This window comes from Aquila chrysaetos, chromosome 12 (genome assembly GCF_900496995.4).
Source record: "Aquila chrysaetos chrysaetos chromosome 12, bAquChr1.4, whole genome shotgun sequence".
NCBI lineage: Eukaryota > Metazoa > Chordata > Aves > Accipitriformes > Accipitridae > Aquila > Aquila chrysaetos.
This window is the reverse complement of record NC_044015.1, coordinates 32,624,391-32,648,370: the sequence shown is the minus strand read 5'-3', so window position 1 is coordinate 32,648,370 and position 23,980 is coordinate 32,624,391. Positions and strand designations below refer to the sequence as shown.

General features: G+C 57.9%; 2 protein-coding genes across 2 annotated transcripts; one reads left to right on the top strand and one right to left on the bottom strand.

Annotated features, from left to right (window-relative positions):
* Nucleotides 1-311: 311 nt before the first annotated feature.
* Nucleotides 312-6,765, bottom strand: LURAP1 (leucine rich adaptor protein 1). The gene is made up of 2 exons (XM_030032958.2): nucleotides 6,498-6,765; nucleotides 312-3,067 (listed from the first exon to the last, which is right to left on the bottom strand). Exons 1-2 carry the CDS (start codon nucleotides 6,696-6,698, stop codon nucleotides 2,378-2,380), a joined length of 891 nt encoding a protein of 296 aa, XP_029888818.1. The 5' UTR covers nucleotides 6,699-6,765; the 3' UTR covers nucleotides 312-2,377.
* Nucleotides 6,766-6,985: 220 nt separating this feature from the next.
* Nucleotides 6,986-23,660, top strand: POMGNT1 (protein O-linked mannose N-acetylglucosaminyltransferase 1 (beta 1,2-)). Its single transcript, XM_030033576.2, has 22 exons — nucleotides 6,986-7,099; nucleotides 8,109-8,303; nucleotides 11,440-11,548; nucleotides 11,949-12,064; nucleotides 12,201-12,266; nucleotides 12,706-12,819; nucleotides 13,481-13,598; nucleotides 13,896-13,994; nucleotides 14,516-14,643; nucleotides 15,246-15,316; nucleotides 15,622-15,697; nucleotides 17,172-17,255; nucleotides 17,388-17,429; nucleotides 17,646-17,704; nucleotides 18,255-18,327; nucleotides 18,630-18,758; nucleotides 19,089-19,214; nucleotides 19,370-19,434; nucleotides 19,816-19,860; nucleotides 20,039-20,174; nucleotides 20,681-20,790; nucleotides 21,079-23,660. Exons 2-22 carry the CDS (start codon nucleotides 8,193-8,195, stop codon nucleotides 21,179-21,181), a joined length of 1,980 nt encoding a protein of 659 aa, XP_029889436.1. The 5' UTR covers nucleotides 6,986-7,099; nucleotides 8,109-8,192; the 3' UTR covers nucleotides 21,182-23,660.
* The last annotated feature ends 320 nt before the right edge of the window (nucleotides 23,661-23,980 follow it).

The window sequence follows — 23,980 nt, the reverse complement described above, 5'->3', positions numbered from 1 at the left end:
CTGTTTGTAGTTGGAGACATAGTTCAGCTGAGCTCAGTATGCCCCATCTCCTGGAGATCCAGTCTCACCAGCATCCTCGCTCCCGGCAGACGTGCTCTGGTACCCGTCTGCTTCAGGAAGCGTGACTTTTATGTGTCACCACCCTGATGGCAGAAGGGACAGATCCCCAGACACGTGGTCTGCCTGTTTCAGGACTGGGGCTAAACCTGTCCTGCCCACAGAGCTTCCAGCAGCTCCGGGGCGTTTCAGCCCAGAGCCTCTCCCCTTCCCCTAGAAACCCCCGTAAACTCGGCAAAGCACCGACAGTGTGGCCTGGGAGAAACGCTACCATTTATTAAGCCAGCTATTTTTTGTTGAGAATGATTTTAACAGCGCTGGAGGACTTACCCTGTCTCCCGCAGGGACCCTCCACTGATTCATCGCATGCAGGGCTAGAAGGAAAGCAGGGGACAGCCAGCCTTGGGGGACACGGTGGCTCAGCGGCAGTGGCGGAGCTACACAGGGAACCACAAGCTGCTCACAGGAGACGGCAAGCCAAGCACGGCTGCTTTGGGGCAGGCAGATGGGATGCTCGTATAGGGCAACCTGGTCCTGGTTTGCTGGGACTCCCCCAAGTCCTTGGCAGGTGGGAATTTGGGACGTTGTCCTGCTCTCCACGTCCATCCAGGGAAACCCTGAGGATCTGCAGGGGAAGGGAGGGTACTCAGGAGGTCTCGGCACGGAGAGTAGTTTCCACTGAAGGCAATGCTTTAGAGACACAAAGCTGAACCTGTCGTGCACCTGACACCGCCTTCCTTCCCATGGCTAGCTCACATCTCACATCTAGAAAGAGTCACAGCCGGGTCTTCCCTCTCTCTTGGCTTCCCATTGACATCAGAAGATGTTGTCCCCATTCCCACCAACCCAGGAAGGAAAGAGTCAGGCTGCGACCCACGCAGGCAGGGGAACAACAGCACTGCGGCAAGAGCAAAGCCGCCACGGCAAGAGCAAAGCGGTCGCAGCACTCGGCCGAGGACAGATGCGCCCATGGGTTGGGAAGCCAGGATCCTCCAGGCTTGTCCACACACATGGAAAAGCCCCTCTCCTTGAAGCAGGGGGCTGTGGGACGCTCAGGTCCTTCCCTGCATCGTCTGGTGAAGGCAGCAGGTCCTGCCCAAGCTCTCACACAGCTCCGGCTGCAAGCCATGCTCTACAAGCCAGCGAGGAGCGTGCTGGGAGGCATGGTGGGTGGACAGTAAAAGGCACAGGCAGAAGCCAAGGCTAAAAGGATAGAGAAGATGTCTCCAGGGCAGGGTCGCTGCACATCCACCCCAGCAGAGGAGCCTCATGTTTCTGGTTGCTGGTAGAGGGCAGAGACCCGGTGCCATTCATCACACAGATGGAGAATCCCGGCCACCACCCCCATCACGCTGTGTCGGGGGAAAGCACGAGCCTTTCTGGGTCTGAGCCCCACAGGCTCTGCCAGGCTGCCCGTATGCCGCCACATCCTGGGGTTTCTGCAGGACCTGGTCCCAAGGTGGAAGACAGTCTGGAAACAAACTCGGAGAACTGCATCTCCATCTCCCACCCAGTGCTTTGCCCTTCTCGTGTAATCACATTGGGAAGGGAAGTCTGCACCATCATCCTTCCTCTGCAGGGCACAGACGAAGGCTCCCCAGCCCAACAGGAGCAGCTACAGTGACCGCCCTGATCACACTTCAGATCGGCTTCACAGAGGCATTTAAACCAGGCAGGGCTTCACCCGCAGGGAAGGGGGTTTTAGCATCCACCACGTGCTGTGGCCAAGCCCCAAGTGCCCCAGGTCAGCTCTACCCTGGATGGACACTGGCCTTGAAGACAATGATGGAAATAAGCACATCCAACAAGGATGCCCTGCTGATGGTCCTGCCCAGCACCTTGCCCTGAGCGTGCTGGTGCCACCGAGCTATGGATGCGTGGGAGCGTCTCCTGTCCTCTCTGGGTAGCTGGTTTGGGGGAAGGGTCCCCAGTTTTTGGACACAGGAGGCTGAGGATTAGATTGGAGAGGTCCCAGGAGTCCCACTGTCCTAAGTTTCCCCACCAACCCTTCTCCACCACCAACATCAAGGACAACAGAGGAGTGACCAGCCACCTGCAAGCACCACCCCAGAGCAAAGGATTAAATTTACAGGGACCCACCTCATCCCACCTCTCCCAGAAATTTCCCACAGAGCAGTCACCCCGTCCCTTAGGGCTGCATCACCAAACACTGATGGGGGGGGGGGGGGGCAGAGGAACAGTGCAACACCACCAAGCCAGCCTGTCCCCCCATCTCCAGCCACCCCAACTCTCCCAAGGGGAGACAAGTGAAGCAGAGCAGGCAGTTGGGAGAGCTGGACTGGGAAGGCAAAGCCACGGGCTACAAGAACGTCACATCGTCCTGAGACTGGAGCCAGCGCCAGTGGGCATCGTACTCCAGGTGCAGTTTGCTGTTGAGTTTGCAGTTCTCGAAGTCAGCCTCGGCTTTCCGAGCCTTCCCACCCGGGTTCCCTTTCCCCAGCCTCTCCCCAGCCCCCGATGGCAATTTGCTGTCTCTGCCCGGTTCCAGAGAGGAGGGCTGCTGGCCCAAATACCCGTTGGCCACCTGGGGCTCCTTAGCAAACCGGTGATCCTGGGGCAGCCCAGGCGGGGAGAGGTCCACGTGGGGCCACTCATGCTCCGCTTTGCCCTTCTCTTGCTTTGCAAGACCCCTCTCAGGGTCGATCCTGACCCAATCCTGCTCCGCCCTGAGCAGGGCTCTGCCCGGTGTGGACGCGGCGGCGGTTTCGGCAGCAGTTTGGGAATACTCATCCATGTCGTCGGCCAACGTGTCCAGGTAGCTACCGACGGAGATGCTGTCCAGCCTGTCGTTGGGGTCCTGCAGGCTGTCCCAGCTGCCCCGCCGCGAGGCCGCCTGGCTCTCCACCAGGCTGTACTGGCTACTAGCCAGGCTGCTGCAGCGGCTGGTCAGCGTGCTCCTCTCCTCCAGCAGCCACTTCACTGCCTCGATGCCCTCATTCACCACCACCAGCTGCTGCAGGATCTTCACGTCGACCGCTCGCAGATAAGCCTGGCAGGGAGACAGAGAGCGCAGGGTTTTTTGGGGAGAACCGAGGTGACCCTGGTGGCTGAGGGACGCCAGTCCCAGCACACACTGGCAGGTCTCCCAAGCTGCTTGATGAACAGCACGACATGGGGAACACCCTGCAGGGAGTCTTTCCAGGGGACCCTGTCCAAGACCTGGGGACACGGCCATCGGGGACCAACGACTTATGGCACCCGCCGGCCACCAAACCCTCGGGGAAATAAATCCAGGGCACTTATGTCACTGTCTCCTATGGGGATAGGGGTAAGTAAGGAACTGGAGGCACTGGGTGCAGATCTGAGCCCAGAGCATCCCCCAAGCCCTGGGAGGCTGCTGGCAGGGCAAGAGGACCAGGCAGGGGCATTGCTCAGGGCAAGGGTCTGGCTGGACCATCAGCACCTCCCCGGGCTGTTTCGGCCAGGTTCCTTCATGCATTTACTTCCCCCCTTCTAGGGTCTGACCCAAGCCTGGTGACAATGTGACAGAGCAGGATTTGGAGCCTGAGACCCAAATCGCTCCCAAAACAGGGGAGGAGGGTGTGAGGGACAGGCATCGCTGATCACACCACTCGCCTTGCCGACTCCTGCCCCTCTGAGCCCCGGGGGAAGCTCTTTGCAAAACTTCAGTTGCTGCAGAAACATCTGTTTTCCTAACGGAAAGCCCTGCGTGCCAAGACATTCCTGTCTGCGTGATACTGGCCGCCAAAAGCCACTGGATTTCCCCTGCGCAGGACACAAATATTTTGCCAGGAAAGGGAATAAGGCGGCAGCGGGGGGAGAGGGAACGAAAACCACTGTGGGACAGGTACAGGCAGCCTGGGATCTGTGGATGCCCATGGGCTCCTTCACAAACACACCCCATCCCCAGCACCAGCAAGCTGCAATGGAAATCCACACGGTCCCCCGGGATCATCTCTAAGCCCAGCACCAGGTCCCCAGCATCCAGTATCCTCAGAGTCACCCGCCCGCCCACGGGTGACCTGCCGGTCTCTCGAGACCCCTGTCTCCGGTCCCACAGCAAGCGCAGCAACAAAAGCATCCAAGGAAGGAGCCTGGGAAAACTCCAGCCAGGGTTTTGGCACGTGATGCCTCTCAGTCCAGAGGACAAAAAAAAAAAAAAAAAGGCCAAATATTTGTAGAGACCCGACACCAGCCTCCCATCCCCTCCCCATGCTCCTCAAGCTGAATTTAAATAAAAAATAGCAGTGATGTGCCCAGATTGGGGCAGGAGCCAGCTTCGAAGTGCAGAAACTTCCTTTCTAGGCAAGTTATTTCAAAAACTGCCTACAATGGACTTTTCTGCACGCGCGGCTAAAGCATCTGGCTTTGGCAGGGAGAAGACGCGGGAGGAGGAAGGCTGGGAAGCCCCAATGGAGGTTCCCCATTTTTCTCTGCCTCATGCAACTGTGGCTGTCAGAGATGCCAGGGGAGCCACCCCAAGAGCAGCGGGTGGGAAAACACTCCTCGCTTTCCATATTGTTTGCTGGAAAGAGTTGGCTGTCAATTTGCTGCTATTTCAGGCCAGCCTGACCCCCCATGTTGCACCCCAAAAAGAACCCTATCCAGCAAGTCAAGGTTAGCACGGGAGGAGACCTAGGTCCAGCCGCTCTCTATATTCCCCCAGATGCGGCAATGGGTACACCGCACTGATCCCGTACCCATCCCAAAGCCCGCACGGTGCTTCCCGCACGGTGCCCACCGGCATCCAGACCCAGGGCAGGAGCAGCATCCAGAGGGGAGGACGGCAACTGCGGTCCTGAGTGCGTGGCAGGGGGAAGAGGAGACCAGCCTGGATCCCTGCTCCAGGATGTGACACCCTGCACTGCTCCGTGCCTCAGTTTCCCCGCATGCATCCCACAACACCGTCCTCCCCCACATCCAGAAATGTCCCCCCCTCTTTCAAAGGGGACCTCATGGGCCAGCGGAGGTGGAGGGAACACCATGCTCCTCCCCACGCTCTCTAGGGGCAGGGAAAGGGGGGAGAGCATCCCCTGGGAGGGATACAGTCCTGCTCCCTCCCCGGTGCGCACGAAACCTGCAGGCACCATCTCCCTTCCAGACGTCTAGCCCCAGGGATAAAACAACCTCCTTGGACCAGGTGAGAGTGGGAATTTGCCATCTTCTCCTCCCACCGCCCACTCCTAGGCCAGCTTCTCCTCTGAGCACTGGGTTTGCTGGTCTCTGCTGGGGAAGGGGACAGATTTTTGTTCCTGTTCATGGGGATGAGCAGATGGGGGGAGGAGCCCTGTGCTGGGTTTTGGGCACCCGGGTGCCATTCCCAGGCTGCTGACCTGGGTGTGAGCCGTCCCCGCTTCTTCACCGGGTGCTGAGAAGAGCCAGGACAGAGAAAAGAAAAGCCTTTCCGAGCCGAGGTTAATAACACACGGCCAAAAAGCCAGACCTTGCAGACCGTGGGCTGACCCTGCCTGCACCTGGGCAGAGCAAACGCCACCGCTCCTTCCTCCTCCTCTGAGCAACCCAGGGCCTGCAGACCTTTCTCCTCTGGTCAGAGTGCAGCCTGGAAGCTAGCGCGGAGGGAGGATGAAAGCGGAGGGAGGATGAAAGCTTTTACACCGATGGGGAATACCGATTTGGCCAAAGTGTGGGTGCGGAGGGCTCAGGCTGGGTGGGTCCCCAGCCCCCCGGGTGGCAGGCAGGGATGCCGGCGTATTTAGCCTGTTTCCCTATGGAAACGATGCTCATTCCCTCCTGCTCGCTGTGTGTGCGTGGGAGAGTCCCTTCCCCCAGCAGCACTTGAACCCATTGCCCAATCTCGCCACGTTTCCCAGAGGCGCAGGCATCGCCGGTATTTGCTCCCTCCACGGAAGGAGGGAGGCGAGAAAGCTGCCGCCGGCACTCCCACGGTCCCCGGGAGAGGCTGCCACGGGAGCCCAACCCTTTACTAGCCACCAGAGAAGCCCCAGCAGGAAGCGAACCCTGGGAAAGCTCCCAGCGATGCTTGTGCCTTGTCGCCCAGGGGGTGACATCCGTGCCGGGGGGGGGGGGACGGGGACGACGACACCCGCCACCATGCCCTTGGCGAAGGTCCCTGCCCGAAATCCTGATCCCCGGGACATTCCGGTCCCCTCCGGAGCTAGCGCCTGGGGGTGCCTGGGGTGAGGGGGGCAGGATGGAGGTGCGCAGAGGGGTCCGCGGGAGCCCGGGGGGGGATGCTGCGTGGGCCGGGGGACGAGGCGGGGGGGGGGGGGGGAGGTATGAGCTGGGGGCCGTTAACCTATAGAGGAAAGAGCAAAAGGGGGGGTAGGGTCCCCAAAATGCAGACCGAGCGCGGGGCACTATTAGGGGGCTGTTACCGGGGGGGTGGCAGGCAGTTCCCGGGGGCGGGGGGCAGTTGCCCCGGGGAGGGCAGTCACCGGGGGGGTGACAGGCAGCGCCCCCGGTGCCGCGGGACTCACCAGCTCGAGACGGAGCGCCCGGAGGCGGTCGGCGAGCGGCGGTCGGGCGCCGCGGGCCGGTGCCGGCGGTACCGGCGGTGCCGGCGGTGCGGGGGCGGTCTCGGCCCGCAGCCCCCGCAGCAGCCCGGCGGGCGGCCGCCGTCCCACCTTGGTGGCCAGCTCCCGCAGGTCGGCGGGCAGCGCCTCCCCGCCGCCCTCCATGCGGGTGGGGCGGCGGCGCCGCGCGGGGCGGCGGCCGCGCTGTCACCCCGCACCGAGCCCCGGCCCCGCCCCGCCGCGCCGGCCCCGCCCCGAGCCCCGCCCCCCGCCTCCACCTGCCCGCACCCCGCTCTCGGCTGCGGAGGGATAGGGGCGGGGCGTGGACGGGGACGGGGGGGTTCCGCACCAGCGAGGTCCGCCGGGGAGCGCAGAGCGGCGCCGGGGGTGGGGCGGAGCCCGGGGCGGGGCTGGCGCTGGACCCGCCCCCGCGGCGTCTCTGCGGCGCCGGAAGCGGCGCGGCCCCGCTGGCGCTGAGGGTTCGCGGGGCGGCGGCGGCACCGCCGAGCCGGGCCCGGCCCTGCCCGGCCCCGGTCCGCCCCAGCCTCAGCCTCCCCGCGCGGACCGTGAGTAGCGCGGCCGGCACACACCCCTCCGGGCCGCACCTCTCCGCGGTCCCGAAGCGCCTGCCCCCCTCCCTCTCTTCCCCGCCCCCGCCGCTCTCCGGCAGGGCCGCCGCTCCTTGCCGCCTCCGTCCTTGGACGCCTGGCTTTCCCCCCGCCCGGAGCGCCTGCGTCCCCTTCGCGACCCCTTCCCGCAGCCCTGGGTCCCCCAGCGCCTGGGTCCCTCAGAGATGCTCGCCCTCCTCCCTCCGGCATCGCCGCCGTCCCGTTGCCGCCCCCCCTCCCGGGGGTCTGGGTCCCCCAGTCCTCCTCTCTCCCCCCCCGGGCAGCTGCTGTGGGGTCCCCACCCTGCCTGACCCCGTTGGGGGGGGGAGGGACTGTGCTCCAGCCAGGCCCCTGGCTCTGCCGGGCCTCCACACCCCACCCCAGGCCCAGCAGGTTGCGTGGGGAGCCTGGTCTCACCTGGGCACAGCTCCTCTGCCGCAGGGGTGCCGGGATCTCCAGCAGGACTATGGCCCCATGGACTGGTCCCCACGTCTAGGCTAGCTGCATCCCCACTAGTGGGGATGGTGCTGGTTCACAGCCCCGCTGCTGCAAGCGGGGAGGGTGTCTGCAGGCAGGTAGGGCCAGTGATGGCACCTCCATAATGCCTGCCGGTCCGGGGCCTATCACCGGCTTGTGCCTCATGGCTGCTTTTCTTTTCCAGAGCGTGGGAGTGGGCCCACTGCGCTGCAGCAGCCTCCCTAAGGGGTTGGCCTGGAGCAGAGGTCCTCACTGGCCCGTGGGTTCAGGGGCTTCCCATCACCCTGCTCACAGTCCTCCAGCAATGCCTGGCCTCCTGAATCACTCCCTGCGGGCCTGGGGTGCTGGCAGGCGGGGAGGTTCCATGGGGCCTTTGCTTGTGGTACATGAGTGCCGTTCATGGCCACTGCTTGTGCCAGGCCCCATCTTTGCTGGGGAGAGGGTTTGAAGGCGCTCGCCTCCCTCACCTGCGCCCGTCCCGTCCTGGCAGGGAGCCCCGATGGGCACGAGAGCGGAGGAGCACGCGTCCTGACCCCTGCCCCACACGGCTGCCCCCGTGCCAGCCCCTGTGACTATGGATGAGTGGAAACCCAACCCTGCCATCAAGCCCCACAAGAAGCGGAGCTGGTACCTTGCCTGGAAGTACAAGCTGATGAACCAGCGCGCGCTGCGGAAGCTGTGCCAGGTGAGTCACCCACAGGCCTGTGGTGGATTAGGAAGGATAATCTACAGGATTTATGAGCTTATGGAGCAGCTGCATGGATGGAAGTGGGTCTGCTGGCAGTCTGGGTGACCTGACGTGCTAGGGAAGCATAACTTGTCCCCCAAAAAGCTACCTCCAGTGTCTTTGTCCTCCTGCGTGGAAGAGTCTGCCATGTCTAGCAGCTCCTTCCGGCTGCAAGTGGACCTGTTGGGTGGCTATGGCAGGAGATAGAATTATCCAGGTGTCCTTGGGAGGCTTTCAGGTAGAAACCTGACCGATTCCTCCCATCCTGGTTCTGGACCCATGCCGAGTGCAGCAGGGCTCAGCCTGCAGTGGGAAACCATCCTTTCCCTGTTTGGTTTGCAAACCAAGCCTAGTATAAGTCACAACAGGTGGACAGAGAAAATAGGGCTGGGTAACAGGATCTCGTCCCCCAGAGGCAGCTGGCGTCTGGGAAAGCTGCGGGCCTGGTCGCTTGTGCTGTAAAATGGCTAATCCTCAGCGGAGCTGGTGTCCTGGGGGGTGTCTGGGGGCATAAGGACAGGAAGGGTTTGGCCCCGTGGCAGTGAGTTGCAGAAAAGGGCTGTTCCTGAGACAAACAGAGCTCATGAAATCTGGCAGTTGGTTGCTGTGGGAGGGAGCAGGGGAGGCTTTTGTATGTGCCTGGGAGGATGAAGGCTCACAAGGGCTCCCTGGGGAAGGACGCTGCTCGGTCCTCCGTCCCCTAAGATGCTTGGGGCTTGGGAATGGGCCTGGTCATTCAGGCAGATGTTGCTCATTGTGCTGGGGGCAACAGGCTAGAGCCTGTCTGCTGTCACCTCTGTCCTTCATGGCACTGCTGTGGCTTAAAACACAGGTGAAAACTGGGCTTAAAATATGTAAACCGGAGCTGCAGGTGTGGAGTAGCCAGGTCTACAGCAGCTGGGCCCCTGTTAACAGCTCTGACTGAGCCAGCCTTGCTAGATCCGGCTGCTGGTCTTGCTTACTGCTGTCTTGTTCGCTTTGGTCACCGGGGCTGCTCCCCCATGTCTCCAGTACTGACCAGGGTGGAAGATCTGGGCAGGTTGGTAAGGTGGCCTTGCTGCTGGCCACCAGGCACAGCCTGCTCCTCACCAGGCGCCCAAGCCTCTGTTCTTGCCTAATTAAAAGCTTTTTGTGCACACATCCTGAAAGGTGCTCATAGTCCTGAGTCAACAGCAAATCAACAAGCCAGAATGCCGTAGTGACATTTATATCATCACATCTTATTGCTGGTTTTCCATCTTCCTCAGTTACTTGAACCTGTTTGGCTGCTTGGCAGAGATAGCAGCAACACATAGCTTTGAGGCAGTAGCTGGCTGGGTAGGGCAGGGATCCTTTTAGTGCCTCTCACCAAGGGCAGGCCTGCGTCTGATCTCAACCCCATACCCAGACCTCAGAGAATCAAGGGTCCTAGAGCTGAAAAAGGCACAGATTTTTAGGAAGCAAGCTGTTGAGGGGCAAGGGAAGAGTCTCAAAACCACCCAAGACCTGTCTCAACGTCCCCTTGCGGGGGGAACCAGGCTATGAGCAGCCTACACCAACCTCTCCCCTCCTCTCCCTTAGTTGCTGTGACATCTCTATGCTGAGTCTTGGGATGCTCTGGGGAGGTTAGTAGGATCCTGAGCTTGCGTGGCTGAAACTGGAAACCATCTGGTACGTCCAAAGCATGGCTGGGCCAAGGGGCCAGAACTTTTGGGCCATGGGATGAACCTGTCAGCAGCACACAGCAGTCAGATTTGGGCCTCTGTTGTGGCTCTGCTGTGAGCTGGATGGACCCTCCTGGCATGGAGCCTGATGGTGGAGCCCTGCAGCAGTGTTAGCCTTGGGGGTAATAACTTCTCAGGGCTTTGTGTTTTAAATCCAATGGCAAAGCCTTCCCTTGCTGCATGACTGTCCAGGGCAGGTTTTGGGCTCCCTGCTAGAGCTGTTCCTCAGCCTTGGGGTAGGGCTGTAGCTACTGGGCAGGGACTTTGTCCCCGTGCAGAGCCCCATGGCCACCACATGCTGCTGTCACCTTTCCACCATGAAGAAGTACCTGGGCCCTGGGTTACAAAGTACAGTAAAGACAAATTGGGTCAAGTAAAGACAAATTGCTTCAGCTGAGGTCTTGTCTTTCAAACCTGCATCCCAAGCCAGCATTGCAGCTCTAAGACCATCCTCTTGGCCGTGGCCAGACTTGCAGCTGCTCTTGCAGCTTACACCTGCAGGTGGATTATTTCCCAACACGGAATATTTGTGGTCCAAGGCTTCCTGTGTTGCTCTGTCTCACAAAAGGCCCTTTTAGCGTGGAGTAGTTTCTGATTTACGCTGCGTCCAAATACCAGGAAAAAGACTGAAATTGAGGAAGAGAGGAGCAAGATGCTTTTAAGTAAATACAGGTGCTTGTAGAAATGTTGTAGTCTTTTCTCCCTCCTCTTGGTCTGGGAGCACCAAGGCCATGGGCAACGGTGATGCTCACATCAGGGGTTCCCATGGACTGCTCCATAGCCCCTGGACCTTCCCATAGCCCTCTGTGTCAGCATTCATGCAGGTTGCCTTGAAGTTTGCTGCAGACAGTAAGGCTGCGGGCTGTTCTCTGCAGCCTGTGGCACAGTGCAGTTTCCTGAAGTCAGACCTCAGCTTCTTCCCTTTGCCTTGCTTTAGTCACACAGCATGTCCTCTCACTCTGAATACCCTGAATACATCCTCTGTTTGCAGAGGGAGAGATGAGAGTAGTGGTGCTGCAGGAGAGGCAGAAGTTAAGGTTACCATGGGAGCTATATCTCTGAATTACCAAACTCTTTGCCTGCAGAGACCCTCAACCTTGATGCAATATTTTAGTAGGAATCTTCCACAGATCTGGAAGCAGGTATACATTGGAAGTGGGTTAATTCTCATGTATCAAGAAGTCAGTGTTCTCCAGCTGATGAAAGCATTTCACCCTGTCACCTGTATTTCTTTCTCTTTGCCTTTCCCCAGAAGAAAACAGGGGAAATGACAGATGCTTACGATCCCTTGCAAGATGTCCTTTGGGTGCCCTGCAGCCTCTGCCAAGGGGGTGGACTGATCTTGGGGTTGTTACTTACAAATTGCTAACGCAAAGCATCCTGCATTGCAGACGGGTGCTGTCCTCTTCCTGCTTGTGACTGTAATTGTGAACATCAAGCTGATCTTGGACACCAGGAGAGCTGCTTATGAGGAGGAAGAGGAGTCTGCACAGGACTATGGTGAGGGCAGCATCTTGCTTTTCTTTGAAAGCAAGGAAACCTGAGGGAGGGAAGTAATTTCTTTAAGTCAGGGCAAACTTTTGATCAGCTACAGCATGAAAGACAGGTCTGTGCATGTGGGTTTAACAAAAATGAATAGAAAAGCCTGTTCCCATTCCTGGTCTGTCTAGTCAAGGCTTCAGCACGTTTGGCTGCAGAGGCCTGTGTGGAGACAGCTGGAGCCAAACCTGTTGCCATTTTGGATTTCCCTTACTGGCCATCCCTGTAGTTCTGACCCATGGCTTGTTGGGCTGGGATACCTGGTGGGCACGACCTTCTGGAGGCTTGCCTGGGCTAGTACTGAGCAGGAACAAGCCAGAGGTGCCTTGGCTGGTTGAGACTGGGCATTTCTCCCCTGTAGATGATGAGATGCTGAATGTGGAGGTCCCTAGGCACCCTGTCAGCAACAAGAAGGTCTTGGATGTTGAGGTGTACTCCAGCCGGTCAAAGGTCTACGTGGCTGTGGATGGGACGACGGTAAGTGACAGGTGCTGGCAGTCCCTGTGAGCAGAGGATGGGTGGAGCTGAACGGGTGAACGGGGGCTCTGCTGTGCTGAATGGGCAGGGAATAAGAGGTCTTGGCATATGGTTCTCATTGCTTCTCCACTTGCAGGTCCTGGAAGACGAGGCTCGGGAGCAGGGAAGAGGGATCCATGTCATCGTCTTAAATCAGGCTACGGTAAAGCATCCCTATGTGTCTGCATTTGTCTTTCTTACTGGGCAATGTTTGTCCTTGTTCTTTAACTGTTGGGTGCATGAGGCAAAGGGCAGCCAGGAGGGAAGTTCCCAAATGCTTGTTTGTCTGTAGTTTCCAGAGCACGACATGGTCACCCAGAGGGTCCCTGCAGTGTTTCTCTTGTGCTTGGCTAGCTGTCCTTGGGGAGCAGGCAGGAGAGGAGTTGTGAGGTTGTGTAACGCTGTCCCATGGGCGTCAGTGCACTTCATGTCGTGCGTGAAGGCCCAAGGGCCCAGCTTGCCTGGGGACTAACTCCTTGGCATACCAGAAAAGTAACTCATTGTGTTGCTCGTGGACTGAGGCTCCCAGGACAGATTTCCATAATTCTGCATGTCCTGGCCGTATAGCACTTAAGATGCATCTGACGTTTGAATACCAACAGGGTCATGTGATGGCCAAGAGGGTCTTTGACACCTATTCTCCCCATGAAGATGAAGCCATGGTACTTTTCCTCAACATGGTTGCCCGGGGCCGGATCCTGATCTTCACCATTAAGGTATGTGACCTTAGTGTCAAAAGATCCTTGAGTCAGGATGCCCTAAAGCTCATCTGGGCAGTTGCCTCCTGAATGTCATCAGGCATTCCCAGGGCTAAATGTCACATTGCCACTGGGCTGTGCCTCCCTGGCTGGATCACCTCCCTTGTCCTCTCACTCCCCCTTGTTACTACAGTTACTGCTGTGTGCCCAGCAAGGCAGGAGAGCAAAAAGCAGATGTGTAGAGCCTGCAGCAATAAACAAGAGGCTGGGTGGAGAATGGACATGAGGAGATACAAGGATGTGGTGGGACCCTTCTGGGTCCCATTTCCAGGCTTTAGGGGAGGCACTGTGAGCTGTGTTGGCTCTGGGTTGCTGTGCAAGCAGCACTGTGCTGCTTCAAGGTTTTGGATTTAGCTGTGTTGCTGAACACATGGCCCTGCTCAAGAACAATTTGGTCTCGAGGAAACAGGAGTCTGTGACTCCTCTGACTTCCCTGTGGGTCGTGGTGAAGCCACTGGCAGGTTTAGTGGCACAGAGACTGTAGGAACCTGTTCTTGAAGGTGTCTGGCTCAGCTAGTTCGGGTAGGAGTGGGCCCTGTAGCTCTTTGGTATTGACAGGAGACTTTCCTTGTCTACATCGGGAGCCAGACCTCAGCTGCAGGGTTGTGTTTTGTTCCAGGATGAAGGCTCCTTTCACCTCAAGGACACAGCCAAGAATGTCCTGAAAAGCCTGGGGAGCCAAGTTGCACCATTCCTGAGCTGGAGAGACATGTGGACATTTGTGGGGAAGAAAGGAGGTGAGTCTAGCACAGGCCAGGGGAGGGTTCATGGCCCCTTTTTGGAGGAGCAGCCAGGTGAAGACAAACTCAGCCCATCCCCAACACGCTGTATGAGCAGGGAACGAGTCACAGAGAGCAGGCGACTCTGGGGGGGTGAGGGAGGGATAGAGGCAGAGTATGTCCCTTCAGCAGCTCACCGGAGGCCAATGGGGAAAAGGTGGCAAGCTGCCATCCTGAGCTACAGCCCCTGGTCATGCCTTGACACAGTGGGGATGGGCCCTTCCAGACAGTCCTGATCCTGTGTCCCTGCTCCAGGGGAAGTATACGGGGAGAAGCACGCAAAGTCGCCCGCCCTCTCGACATGGGGTGACCCTGTACTACTGAAGACAGAAGTTCATCTGACATCTGTGGAAGGTAGGAAGTAAGATCTGCTCTGTGGTGCCAGGTATCTCTGGGACATGTCTGCCCGCTGCTCTTGGTGGTTTTGAGTCAAAGCTGTGAGTCTGTTAGCAACATCCCAGGATGGATTTAAGGCTGTTTGAAATGGGGATGGTAACTTCTAAATGGGGCCAGCTTCCCTTCTTCCTGCTTCCATGGCAATTGCAGGCATGGTTGTTGAGAAGGGTGAGGATGGGGAAGTGGGGACATGGTCTGGCCAGTTGTCACCTCTCCAAACCAGGCCTGGTCCAGTCTTTTGTGACTCTTGGCTTGAAGATGGCTCATTGCTGCTCACAGAGGCCATATGGTAGAGATGGCTTCTGGATGGCTCCTGTGGTTATATCTGGCATCCAGAAGTGTTGCTTGTTCATAGTAATAAAGACTGACTTGGTGATGGCTGAGCCCAGGGAGAGCTGTGCATGTGGCAGTGCAGCCTGGAGCATACAAGGTGAGGCCATGGGGATGAGTGGTCTGGTTTTTCTCCTTGATGCCTCCAGATGCTGAGTGCCATTGGCCTGACACAGAGTTGAACCGCCGCCGGAAGAGGTTCTGCAGCAAAGTAGAAGGTTACGGCAGTGTCTGCAGCTGCAAAGATCCCACACCCATTGAGTTCAACCCTGATCCTGTGAGTGCAGGGGCAGAGTATTCAGGGAAGGCTTCAGGAGGGAGGGCTGGGCTGGACCAGGTGTGTTTTCAGCTCCGATGCAGAGCCCTGTCTTTAAGCACCAGCTGGGTGGTGCAAACTGCCCCTGGGCAAGCTCTTAGCCCCAGCAAAGCTAAGGTGAATATGCGTGGTCAGGTCATGCTGGGGAAGGGGAGTTCTCTTGCCCTGTGTCTGCCCTGAGCTGCCAGGTTACCATGGCTCTAGGGACACCAGTGTAAGCTGCAGGGCCTGTACGTTTGGAGATGGAGCAGCCTTTGGGCTGTCCTTGGCACAGTGCTGAAGGGTTTGGACAAACATCGCCGGGTAGATGCAGTTTGGGATTTGGGAGCTGGGTCTGAGGTGGGGTGATGGAGGGAAGCTGGCACGGTCTCCAGCAGTGCTGAATGGAGTCCTGGTTGGTCAGTGTGGTCCTGAGCTAAGGGGTAGGACTATGCAGCTGTGCTGTTTAACAGCGGGGCCGATCCCTACCCCTTGGATCCTGTTTTCATTGGCATAGAATCATAGAATCATTTAGGTTGGCATGGCCTCCCCCAGCCCCACTTACACACATTGTTCTCTTCCAGCTCAAAGACAATGAAGTCTTTGATGTGCCTGTAGCTGTTATTGCAGGGAACCGCCCCAACTACCTGTACAGGTAAGCACTTCCAGGGGACACGGCTTCTCTGCTGTGTGCCACAAGACCAGGTATGGCCCAGGCCCTCCCCTTCGTCCTGCTGGCAGGATCCAGCCTGTTCCTGGGGTTGCATGAGCAATGTGGGCAGACCTGCTTGGACAGCTCCCGGGGTGCTTGACCGTGGGAAAGGGAAGAGCCCAGGGGTAGTAGGTCCTATTCCCAAATCATGTGCACTTTCCCCCACCCCAAGGGATCCATACCCCTCTACTGAATGGCCTGGGCCCACTGGGGCTGTGCTGCGCTCAGGCCCCTCAATCTCTCCCCAGGATGCTGCGCTCCTTGCTGTCGGCTCAGGGTGTCAATCCACAGATGATCACAGTCTTCATCGATGGGTACTACGAGGTGAGAGCGCTCCCAGAGGTCCCTGTAGCCTGGCCCTTGGTCCCCCAGCTGAGAGTATATGGTGCTGGCACAGTCCTTGGTGGGTGGCAGGCTATGAGCACCTTCACCCTTCCTCCTCCTGTGGGTCACACAGCTCCTCATCCGCTCCTACGCAAAGTCAGTCAGCTTAGCCAAGCCATGGATGTGGATAAAGCTGCCTCGGCCTTTACCAAAGCCCAGGGTTGATATTCCCATGTCAGAAAGGGGCTGGTGTGCTGGACTGAGGTGGTCATGCTGGGCTCTCCCCACCCCCTTTTCTCTCTTGATGAGCATCGCCCACCTTTTGAGCAGGGTCTGGGTGTAACACCGCCTGTCCAGCTCCCTCGCAAGAAGCAGAACAAACCAGTCGAGCTGTGCCTGTCCAGCTCCACTCAGTAAGAGGTAAAGAGACCCAAAATGGTCTGTTTTCACAAGGCTCATGAAAGCCTGAGGCCAGATAGAGAAGAACTGGCCCTTTAGATGGCAAAGACCTTCCCCTCAGCTCACCCTTACAAAGCCCTGGAGGATTCCACTGCAAGCCCTGGCTCTCTGGCAGCAGGCTGGGCTCTGGAACAGGCATGTGGGATCTTAGTAGGTCTCAGGAGCTTGCTAGCCCTCATCTCTGCAGCAGCCCATGAGGTATTGTCTGGTTGCCTTGTGATGGAGACGGGGAAGGGAACAGGCTCGTTCCCTTGCAGGCCTTTCCCACTGCTGCCGGGTTGTGGGGCTGGGGGAGCTGGTTTGTTTACACAGGCTTTTACTGCAGCACATAAGAATGGTTAAAGATAGCAGCATCTGTTGCCATGGCAACTGGAGCAGCATCCCTCAGCTACGAGGGGGCAGCCTGGATGCTCGCGCTGCCATGGTTGATACCAGGGAAAGGGGGAATGGTTGGTGCAATGGGAGCTCCTTCTCTCTCTTGTGGCTAGGAGGTGGGATGGACAGTAAGGGGATGGAGAAGGCCTTGGTGGGGCCTTCTTGGGGCAGAGATATGTCAGCCCAAATATGGATTACTTCTGACCCCAGTGCGGATGTGCTTGGTCAGAGAGGTCCCTTTCTTGGCAACTGTGAGAGAAAATGAAGTTGATCGTGGTCTTGACAGCTAGTAGGTGTTCCTGGCTGTACCTGTTTTCTTTCTGCACTGTCAATGACTGACTGGGAATTTGGGGCCTCTCAGGTATTCTTCGATACAACTTTGGGTCTGCAAACTAGCAGGGCTAACAGAAACTTACGGTAGTACTTAAGGGCTGAAGGGCCAAGAGGGTTTGGCGAGTTCCTTGTTGCGGGATTTACAGCACAGCATCATTTTGAGCCTCACTTGCCCCCAAGAGGACAACCAAATACAGGGGATCCCACAGGCATATTCTTGTTGTCCCAGGGAGCTGACACTGGCAGAGGGTGGGGAGAATGTATTCAGACCCACACATTTGGTGAGCTTTGTACCTTTCCATTGCAGGAGCCGATGGATGTCGTGGAGCTGTTTGGCCTCTCAGGAATCCAGCACACTCCCATCAGCATTAAAAATGCCAGAGTTTCCCAGGTGAGAGACCTTTCCCAAATCCTGGGAGAGTTATTTCCTGGGACCTGGGATAGCATTCGAGGGAGGCAGGCTTAGCCCCACATCTGTGGCAGGCTGATGCTAACACAGGCAATGATCTGTCTTTTCTTGTAGCACTACAAAGCCAGTCTGACTGCAACCTTCAACCTGTTCCCGGTGAGTGAGACCTCTGCCTGCACCCTGTCTAGCTGCTTGCCCATGGGAGCAAGACAGCGCAGGGTTTCCCTGGGAGAGTGGCATCTGTGACCCCCCTCTCACAGGAGGTGGAATCCTCTGGGGCGGGGAACAGCACAGGCAGGGAGGGGACACTGTTTGGTTCCTCTGCTCTGTCCTGTTCCTCTCCATCCTTCTGACATTTTCCTTGCCCTACAGGATGCTAAATTCGCTGTGGTTCTGGAGGAAGACCTTGACATTTCTGTTGACTTCTTCAGGTAAAGCTGTGGGTCCCTGTTTGGGTGGGACATTTCCTTGAAGCTCTCTGGCTGCTCAGGAGAGGCCAGATCCCTGCCATGCTGTAGCTCACCTATCCGAGGCTGAGCAGTGCCCAGGCAACAGCCATAACTGAGCTCTGCTTGCAGAGAGTCTCGAGTCCACTGTCCTGGCACTCAGTGCAGGGTGACTTTGGGGTCTGGGATCTCTTCCTGGTTTGCTTTTTGGAGACACTGATCCATTCTGTACACACATGGTTGGGGCTGCCCCATAACAAGAGGACAGGGACAATGTCTTAACAGGGTTCCTGTTTCTTCTTAAGGAGGGGAGACTGATGGAGCAGGAGGCAATGTTGTCACCTCCCGATGGTGAGATGCAGCTTAGCTTGTTTGGGTGTTCTCCCCTGATCTCACACCAGCATCAGCTATCTCAGCCCAAGTGATGGGTTACACAGTCGCAGCAGTTAGGGTGGCTCATCCCTTGGTGGAGAATTTGCTTTGCTTTGCATGGGAGAAGGAAGTTTGACCAGGGACTGGGCAACTCTTTCCTCAGCTTTCTGAGCCAGTCGATACACCTTCTGGAGGAGGATGAGAGCCTGTACTGCATCTCAGCTTGGAACGACCAGGTGGGTCAGGGAAGGATGGTGGAGCAGGGACACCTCTGCCCTGTGTTCCCATGTCAGGCTGGGGTCCAAGTTCCATCTTTAAAGCAGGGTGTCCGCCCCACTATCATTCTAAGTGGGTCTGTCACCCCAGCCCTTGACTGTTCAGAAATGCCCCTGCAAATCACTGTCCTGTCCCTGCTGTGTGCTTCCCACTGGCTGTCCCCTGCTCCCCAAGCTGAGAGCCTCAATTGAACAAGACGCCTCCTTTTTTTGGTGGGGTAGGGGTGCATTCAGGGTGCTGAATGCTCCCCATAACATCGCAGGGCTATGAGCACACAGCTGAGGACCCCTCGCTCCTGTACCGTGTGGAGACCATGCCAGGCCTGGGCTGGGTGCTCCGGAAGAGTCTGTACAAGGACGAGCTGGAGCCAAAGTGGCCAACCCCTGAGAAGGTGAGTACCCTAGAGGGAGCCTGTATTTTGCACCCCCATCTCTGCCCATCAGCAGTCCCTGATCATCACCCACTCCCTGTGGGTACAGCTCTTGGAGGGGCCTTGGCTCTCACTGAGCTTCTACTGGGAAGGATGCCCAAGCAGAATGGATTTGGGACAGCCAGCAACTTAAGGACCACGTAACCAGCCACAGAGCTGGCTGGAACAGCCCAGGCAGGCTGGGGCCAAAGGAGCTGGAGCTGGTGTGGGCAGCCAGAAAGGTCCCTGGATGGCCACACTACCAAATCATGTCCCCAAATGTGAGTGTGAGTGGTATTTTCCCCTCCACAGCTCTGGGACTGGGACATGTGGATGCGGATGCCCGAGCAGCGGAAGGGCCGGGAGTGCATCATCCCTGACATCTCACGCTCCTACCACTTTGGCATCGTGGGGCTCAACATGAACGGCTACTTTCATGTGAGTGACCTCCGTGAGCCCCCAAGCCCTGTCCTGGTGCTGAGCTCTGACTCAGCCACCTTTCCAAGTAGCAGGAATGCTTGAGGTGACCTCCAAGTACTGCTGACTCCTGACTGAACCCCGTTTTCCTTCCCTCCCCTCTCTCTTCCTCCCAGGAAGCCTATTTCAAGAAGCACAAGTTCAACACAGTTCCAAATGTCCAGCTTAAAAATGTGGAGAGGTGAGTGCTGGTCAGAATGAGATCCAGATGAAACAGTTGCTTGACCTGGCTGTTGTCCCCTTGTGCTGGGGACATCTCCCTTCCTTCTGGAACAACAGCCTTAACCTCCAGCCCCAGCACACTGGCCTCTGCTGGGGAATCCTTGCAGTGGTTTTTGTGAGGTTGGGTTCGGCTACCCGGTGCTCCTGGTGGAAATGTTGAAGGGTCACGTTTTTGCTGCCACATCCTTCAGGATGCGTGGCAGTCCCTGCTCTCCATTCATTGGGTCCAACCTGCCTTTTAGTGTTGGGCAGTCTTAAGCTTGGGTCATCTTGGGATGTTCCCTGCTTATCAAACTGTCTGACTCTGCCCTAATTTCTGTGTTCTCTCTTCCTCCAACAGCTTGAGGAAGGATGCCTATGAGACTGAAATTCATCGACTCCTGGGGTAAGTGCCTGCAGAAAGGTTGGGAGACCATGGGGCACACTGGGTGAACCAACCAGGACAGAAGAAAGGGTGGAGGTGGCCCAGGCAGCGGCAGCCACCACTTGCCTGTCTGAAGTACTCTGCAGTGGGAATAGGAAGGATGTGGGGTCTCCTCTCACTCCCTGTTCTGTTTCCACAGTGAGGCTGAGGTCTTGGACCACAGCAAGAACCCCTGTGAGGACTCCTTCGTGCCCGACACCGAGGGCAGGGTCTACGTCATGTTCATCAGGATGGAGCAGGAAGCAGATTTCACCACCTGGACTCAGCTTGCCAAGGTGAGGCCCCTGACATGGCCTGTCCTCACCCCTGCACTGATCTCTGCGTCACTGGGAAACATCTGGCTGTTGGTTTTGGATTTGGCCATGGCATAGATGCAGCTCAGCAAATGAATTCTTGCTGTCCTTGGGTGATGTTAAAGCTCTTGGTGTTTACAGAAGGCACTGGGTCATCCAGGGCAGATGCTTGGCTCAGTGGAGAAGATAAGTCTTATGACCTCCCTGGGTGGGAGCCCAGGGCCTGAGCTTGTCTGGTAGTTTCCATTGCTCACCTGGAGGTGATGATCAAACCCCCTGTCCTGAGACAGGAATGGGAGCAGGTTGCCCCTCTCCTCTTACTGATGGTGACTGGAGTGGTGCTTCCCTGTGCCCCCCCAGTCAAGGGGTGCAGCCCTCTCTGCTGTGTCTTGGTGAGGGCAGGGGTGGTGGCTCTTCCCTTGCCAGGGGGCACCTGGCCCTGGTGTCTGTCCCCAGGCTCTGATGCCTCTTCCTCCCCACCATCCTAGTGCCTCCACATCTGGGACCTGGACGTCCGTGGGAACCACAAGGGGCTGTGGCGGCTCTTCCGCAAGAAGAACCACTTCCTTGTGGTGGGCGTCCCTGCCTCCCCCTACTCGTGAGTATCAGGGCACAGCAAACTAGGTAATCCCCCCATCCTCATGGCACTGTCCCCTGCCTGGCACACTGCGTCATCCATTTCTGTCCCAGCCCCATCCTGGCGCATACGACCTCCTGCCCCTTCTTAATCAGTGTGCTGGGAGGGGGACAGGATACATGCCCAGGGCTGGAGGATGCCCCAGTGGGAAGGAGGTCATGCCAGGAAAGCCAGGCAGTGCGGTGGGAGTTGAGGTCCTGAGGGGGATCACCACTCCTGCCCGCTCCCATCCAGCCTCCTCACCTGCAGGTCCAAGAAGCCCACGTCGGTGACACCAATCTACATGGAGCCCCCTGCCAAGGAGGAGGGGGCAGTGGCAGTGCCGGCGGTTGCTGCAGCAGAGCAGACGTGAGACTGGCAGCTGGGAAGTGAAGGGGACCGGGGGAAGACGGAGAACCCCATGGTGCAGAGACAGAGTTGGCAGCAGCTCTCGGAGGCTGGTGACTAGACACAGACTTCCATTTTGGGCTGCAAAATGAGATCTTGGGCTCCTTCCAGCCCCCTATTGTGGTCTCCCTTGCACGGGACAGGGTCCTTCCCTGTAGATATGCCGCCTCTCCACCCCAGGAACTTTTTTTTTTTTTTTTTTTTTTTTTTAACACAGACTCTTTACTAACGCTGCTCCTTTTGCCCCCTGGCTGGGCAAGGCTGGAGGAGGGAGGTGCTCAACTAGGAGCTAGAGGGGGCCTCGAAACACCTTTGCTTCCCTTTTTGGCCCCCAAGTCCTGAGAACGCAGCATGCTTGTGTGCAAGTGCTGCAACCTACCAGCTGGGTGTTATTTATTAACTCTTGCCTGGCTGGCTCTGGTGCCCAGTGGTGAACGTGGTGGTGAAGAGGGGATCTTCCAGCATCTCTTCTATCTCCTGCACGATGGATGCACCTTGAAGACCACATGCTGGGTTGGACATCTCCCCGCACACTGGTTTCGCTGCTTGGGCTGCGGTGACTGGTGCAGCCCAGCTCACAGGCAAAAGGGAATCCTGAAGAGGAGCTGAACTTGCTGTCGACACGTAGGGGACACCCTATACCCAGCACGAGGGCGGTCAGGTGCCCCTTTCCTTTCTCCAGTTGTAGGAGCTGGAGATGACTCTAGATGGAAGTGGACCAGGCTGTGTGCTGCGGCTCAGACTGTCCTCACCCACCTTCTCTGTGGGGAGCAGCCCTGCCCCGCCGAGTTGTGGGAGAGGGGGTGAAAGTGCCTTGCAGAGCGAGATGGGAGCAGCCAGCCGGCATACCCCTGGCCGCAGGGGCAGGATTGACCGGGGTCCTCTGGAGCGAGGGATGCTGCACTCTGGCGTGGTCCTTGCCTGTGGTACTTGTAGCCTGTCTCTCCCTCTTCCCTGGCCAGATACCCCCAGCTTTTGCTGAAGGCAGAGGGGGTTTCTTCTCCTGAATCTCCACCCTTACTGTGGTACGTTGCTAGCAGGGAAGCTGTGAGCTGAGCCAGGATGGGTAGCCCGGCTCTCCTGCTGTGGTACACTCCTCATGCAGAGGGAGAGGGAGGGGGTCCCTGTCCCCTCTCCTGTGCCTTAGGAAGGACCCCAGGGCCCCCTCCCACCCCCAGCCACTTGGTACTAATGTGTCCCCCCCCACCGCCCACTGGGGGCAGTCCTGGTCCCCTTGCTCAGTGCACCTCCCTGTCTCATCCATGCAGCAAGAGATCTGTTCTCTGTCCAGGTCCCCCAGCCTCAGGCAGGGATCCTGTGCTCTGGCTTGCCCTTGGGAGGAGGATTTGCTGCTCAGCCCTTTCCCTGTGGCCACAGGGGCTCTTCCCCTTCATTTTCTCACTGTGAACTGAGCGTCGGGGTCTACACTACACTAACTTATTTATTTATTGCTTGTGGGAAGGGGAGGATAGCAGGAAAGCAGTGTGGAGAGCTAGCAGCCCCCAGCCTGTGCAGGGGCAGTCGTGGGAGATTTGTCTTGTCTCTCTGGCTCCATCCTCTGTTCCCCTTCTTCCTCCCTTGCCCAGCATAGGAATGAATACTTGTGAACCTGGGCAATCTACTCCTCTTTGGCCGAAATGAGCCCTCTGTGGACACAGTGCAGCTCTAGTGTGACTGCAGGGATTCTTACCCTTGCAGTCCCTTGCACACCCTTCCCAGCAGCTGGGATGGGACAGATGCAGGAGGGGAACAAAAGGGTGCAGGGCAGAACCCTTGAGACTGCGGTACCGGGCTTGGGTTCAACCCTGCCCTCCTCTGCCACCCCCAGCGCTGCCCTTTGCTGGGACTCTGCTCTGGCAGCTAGTGGGCAGGCAGCCTCTCTGTGCTGACCCTTGGGATAAAGCAGGTCCTTTAAGTGCGTTGGGAAAGGGACTTGCCTTCTTCCCAGGGAAAACAGCTTACTTCCCATACCCTGCTTTGGAAAAACTTCCACAGCTCTCTGCCATGATGCCCTTTCCTTGGCATCTCTGTTCCCAAGGCCCAGTTTCCCTTTTTCCTGAAACTAAATGTGCCCCCTTTCCCTTCTTCTCTGACAGGGCTCAGGCTTGGCTTCCTCCTAGCTCCTCCTGGAGCTGAGGAAGGTGGTCCTACGGATAGGGAATGGCTAAATGTGAGTTCCTCTCTCCTCTGCTGCCCACCCTGCAGCGACCAGGGGGCTGTGGCTCCCTGCTGTCAGCGACAGCAGGACTCGACTGGTGGGCTTCAAGCTCCCCCTTCTCCGCACACCATGATGGGCTCGCTGGGTGCTATTCTCCGTCCCTCCCCGTTCCTCCAGCAAGGCTCCGGCGTGGCGGCCGTGGTAGGGCTGGGTGTGTGGACATCCCCAGGGCTTGCCGCTTTCTGAATTGAATTATTTTTTCAAGAGTAAACATTGCAAAGCTGTTGAGCCTCGTGTGTTTCATAGCTGGCATCGTGTGGCCCAGGGCTGGGGTCCCTGGCTCTGGCCACCTGCCTGGAAAGGACAGACTCCTGTCCTCTGGTGTCTCGCTCTGCCTCGTGTGCTGCAGGGCTAGCCGTGGGCTAACAGTGGCCCTGGGCCCCTGCCCTGTGGCACCTGTGCCAGCAGAGGTCCTCCAAGCCATGCTGGGCTGTGGGGTGCCAGAGCAGCTGGCACAGGTTTGCGAGCTGTTTCCTCTTCGAGCTTTATCACTTTTATCTTCAGTTCAGCAACTGACGGAAACTCTGAGCAGCTGCCTGGGGCCTC

What these genes read in the sequence shown, in the direction of transcription:
- LURAP1 (XM_030032958.2), bottom strand. Translation starts at nt 6,698, where the DNA reads ATGGAGGGCGGCGGGGAGGCGCTGCCCGCCGACCTGCGGGAGCTGGCC. An exon ending in GGGCGCTCCGTCTCGAGCTG is followed by an intron (nt 3,068 to 6,497) that starts GTGAGTCCCGCG and finishes TCTCCCTGCCAG; the next exon opens with GCTTATCTGCGAGCGGTCGA.
- POMGNT1 (XM_030033576.2), top strand. Translation starts at nt 8,193, where the DNA reads ATGGATGAGTGGAAACCCAACCCTGCCATCAAGCCCCACAAGAAGCGG. An exon ending in GGAGTCTGCACAGGACTATG is followed by an intron (nt 11,549 to 11,948) that starts GTGAGGGCAGCA and finishes TCTCCCCTGTAG; the next exon opens with ATGATGAGATGCTGAATGTG. An exon ending in AGTGGCCAACCCCTGAGAAG is followed by an intron (nt 18,759 to 19,088) that starts GTGAGTACCCTA and finishes TCCCCTCCACAG; the next exon opens with CTCTGGGACTGGGACATGTG.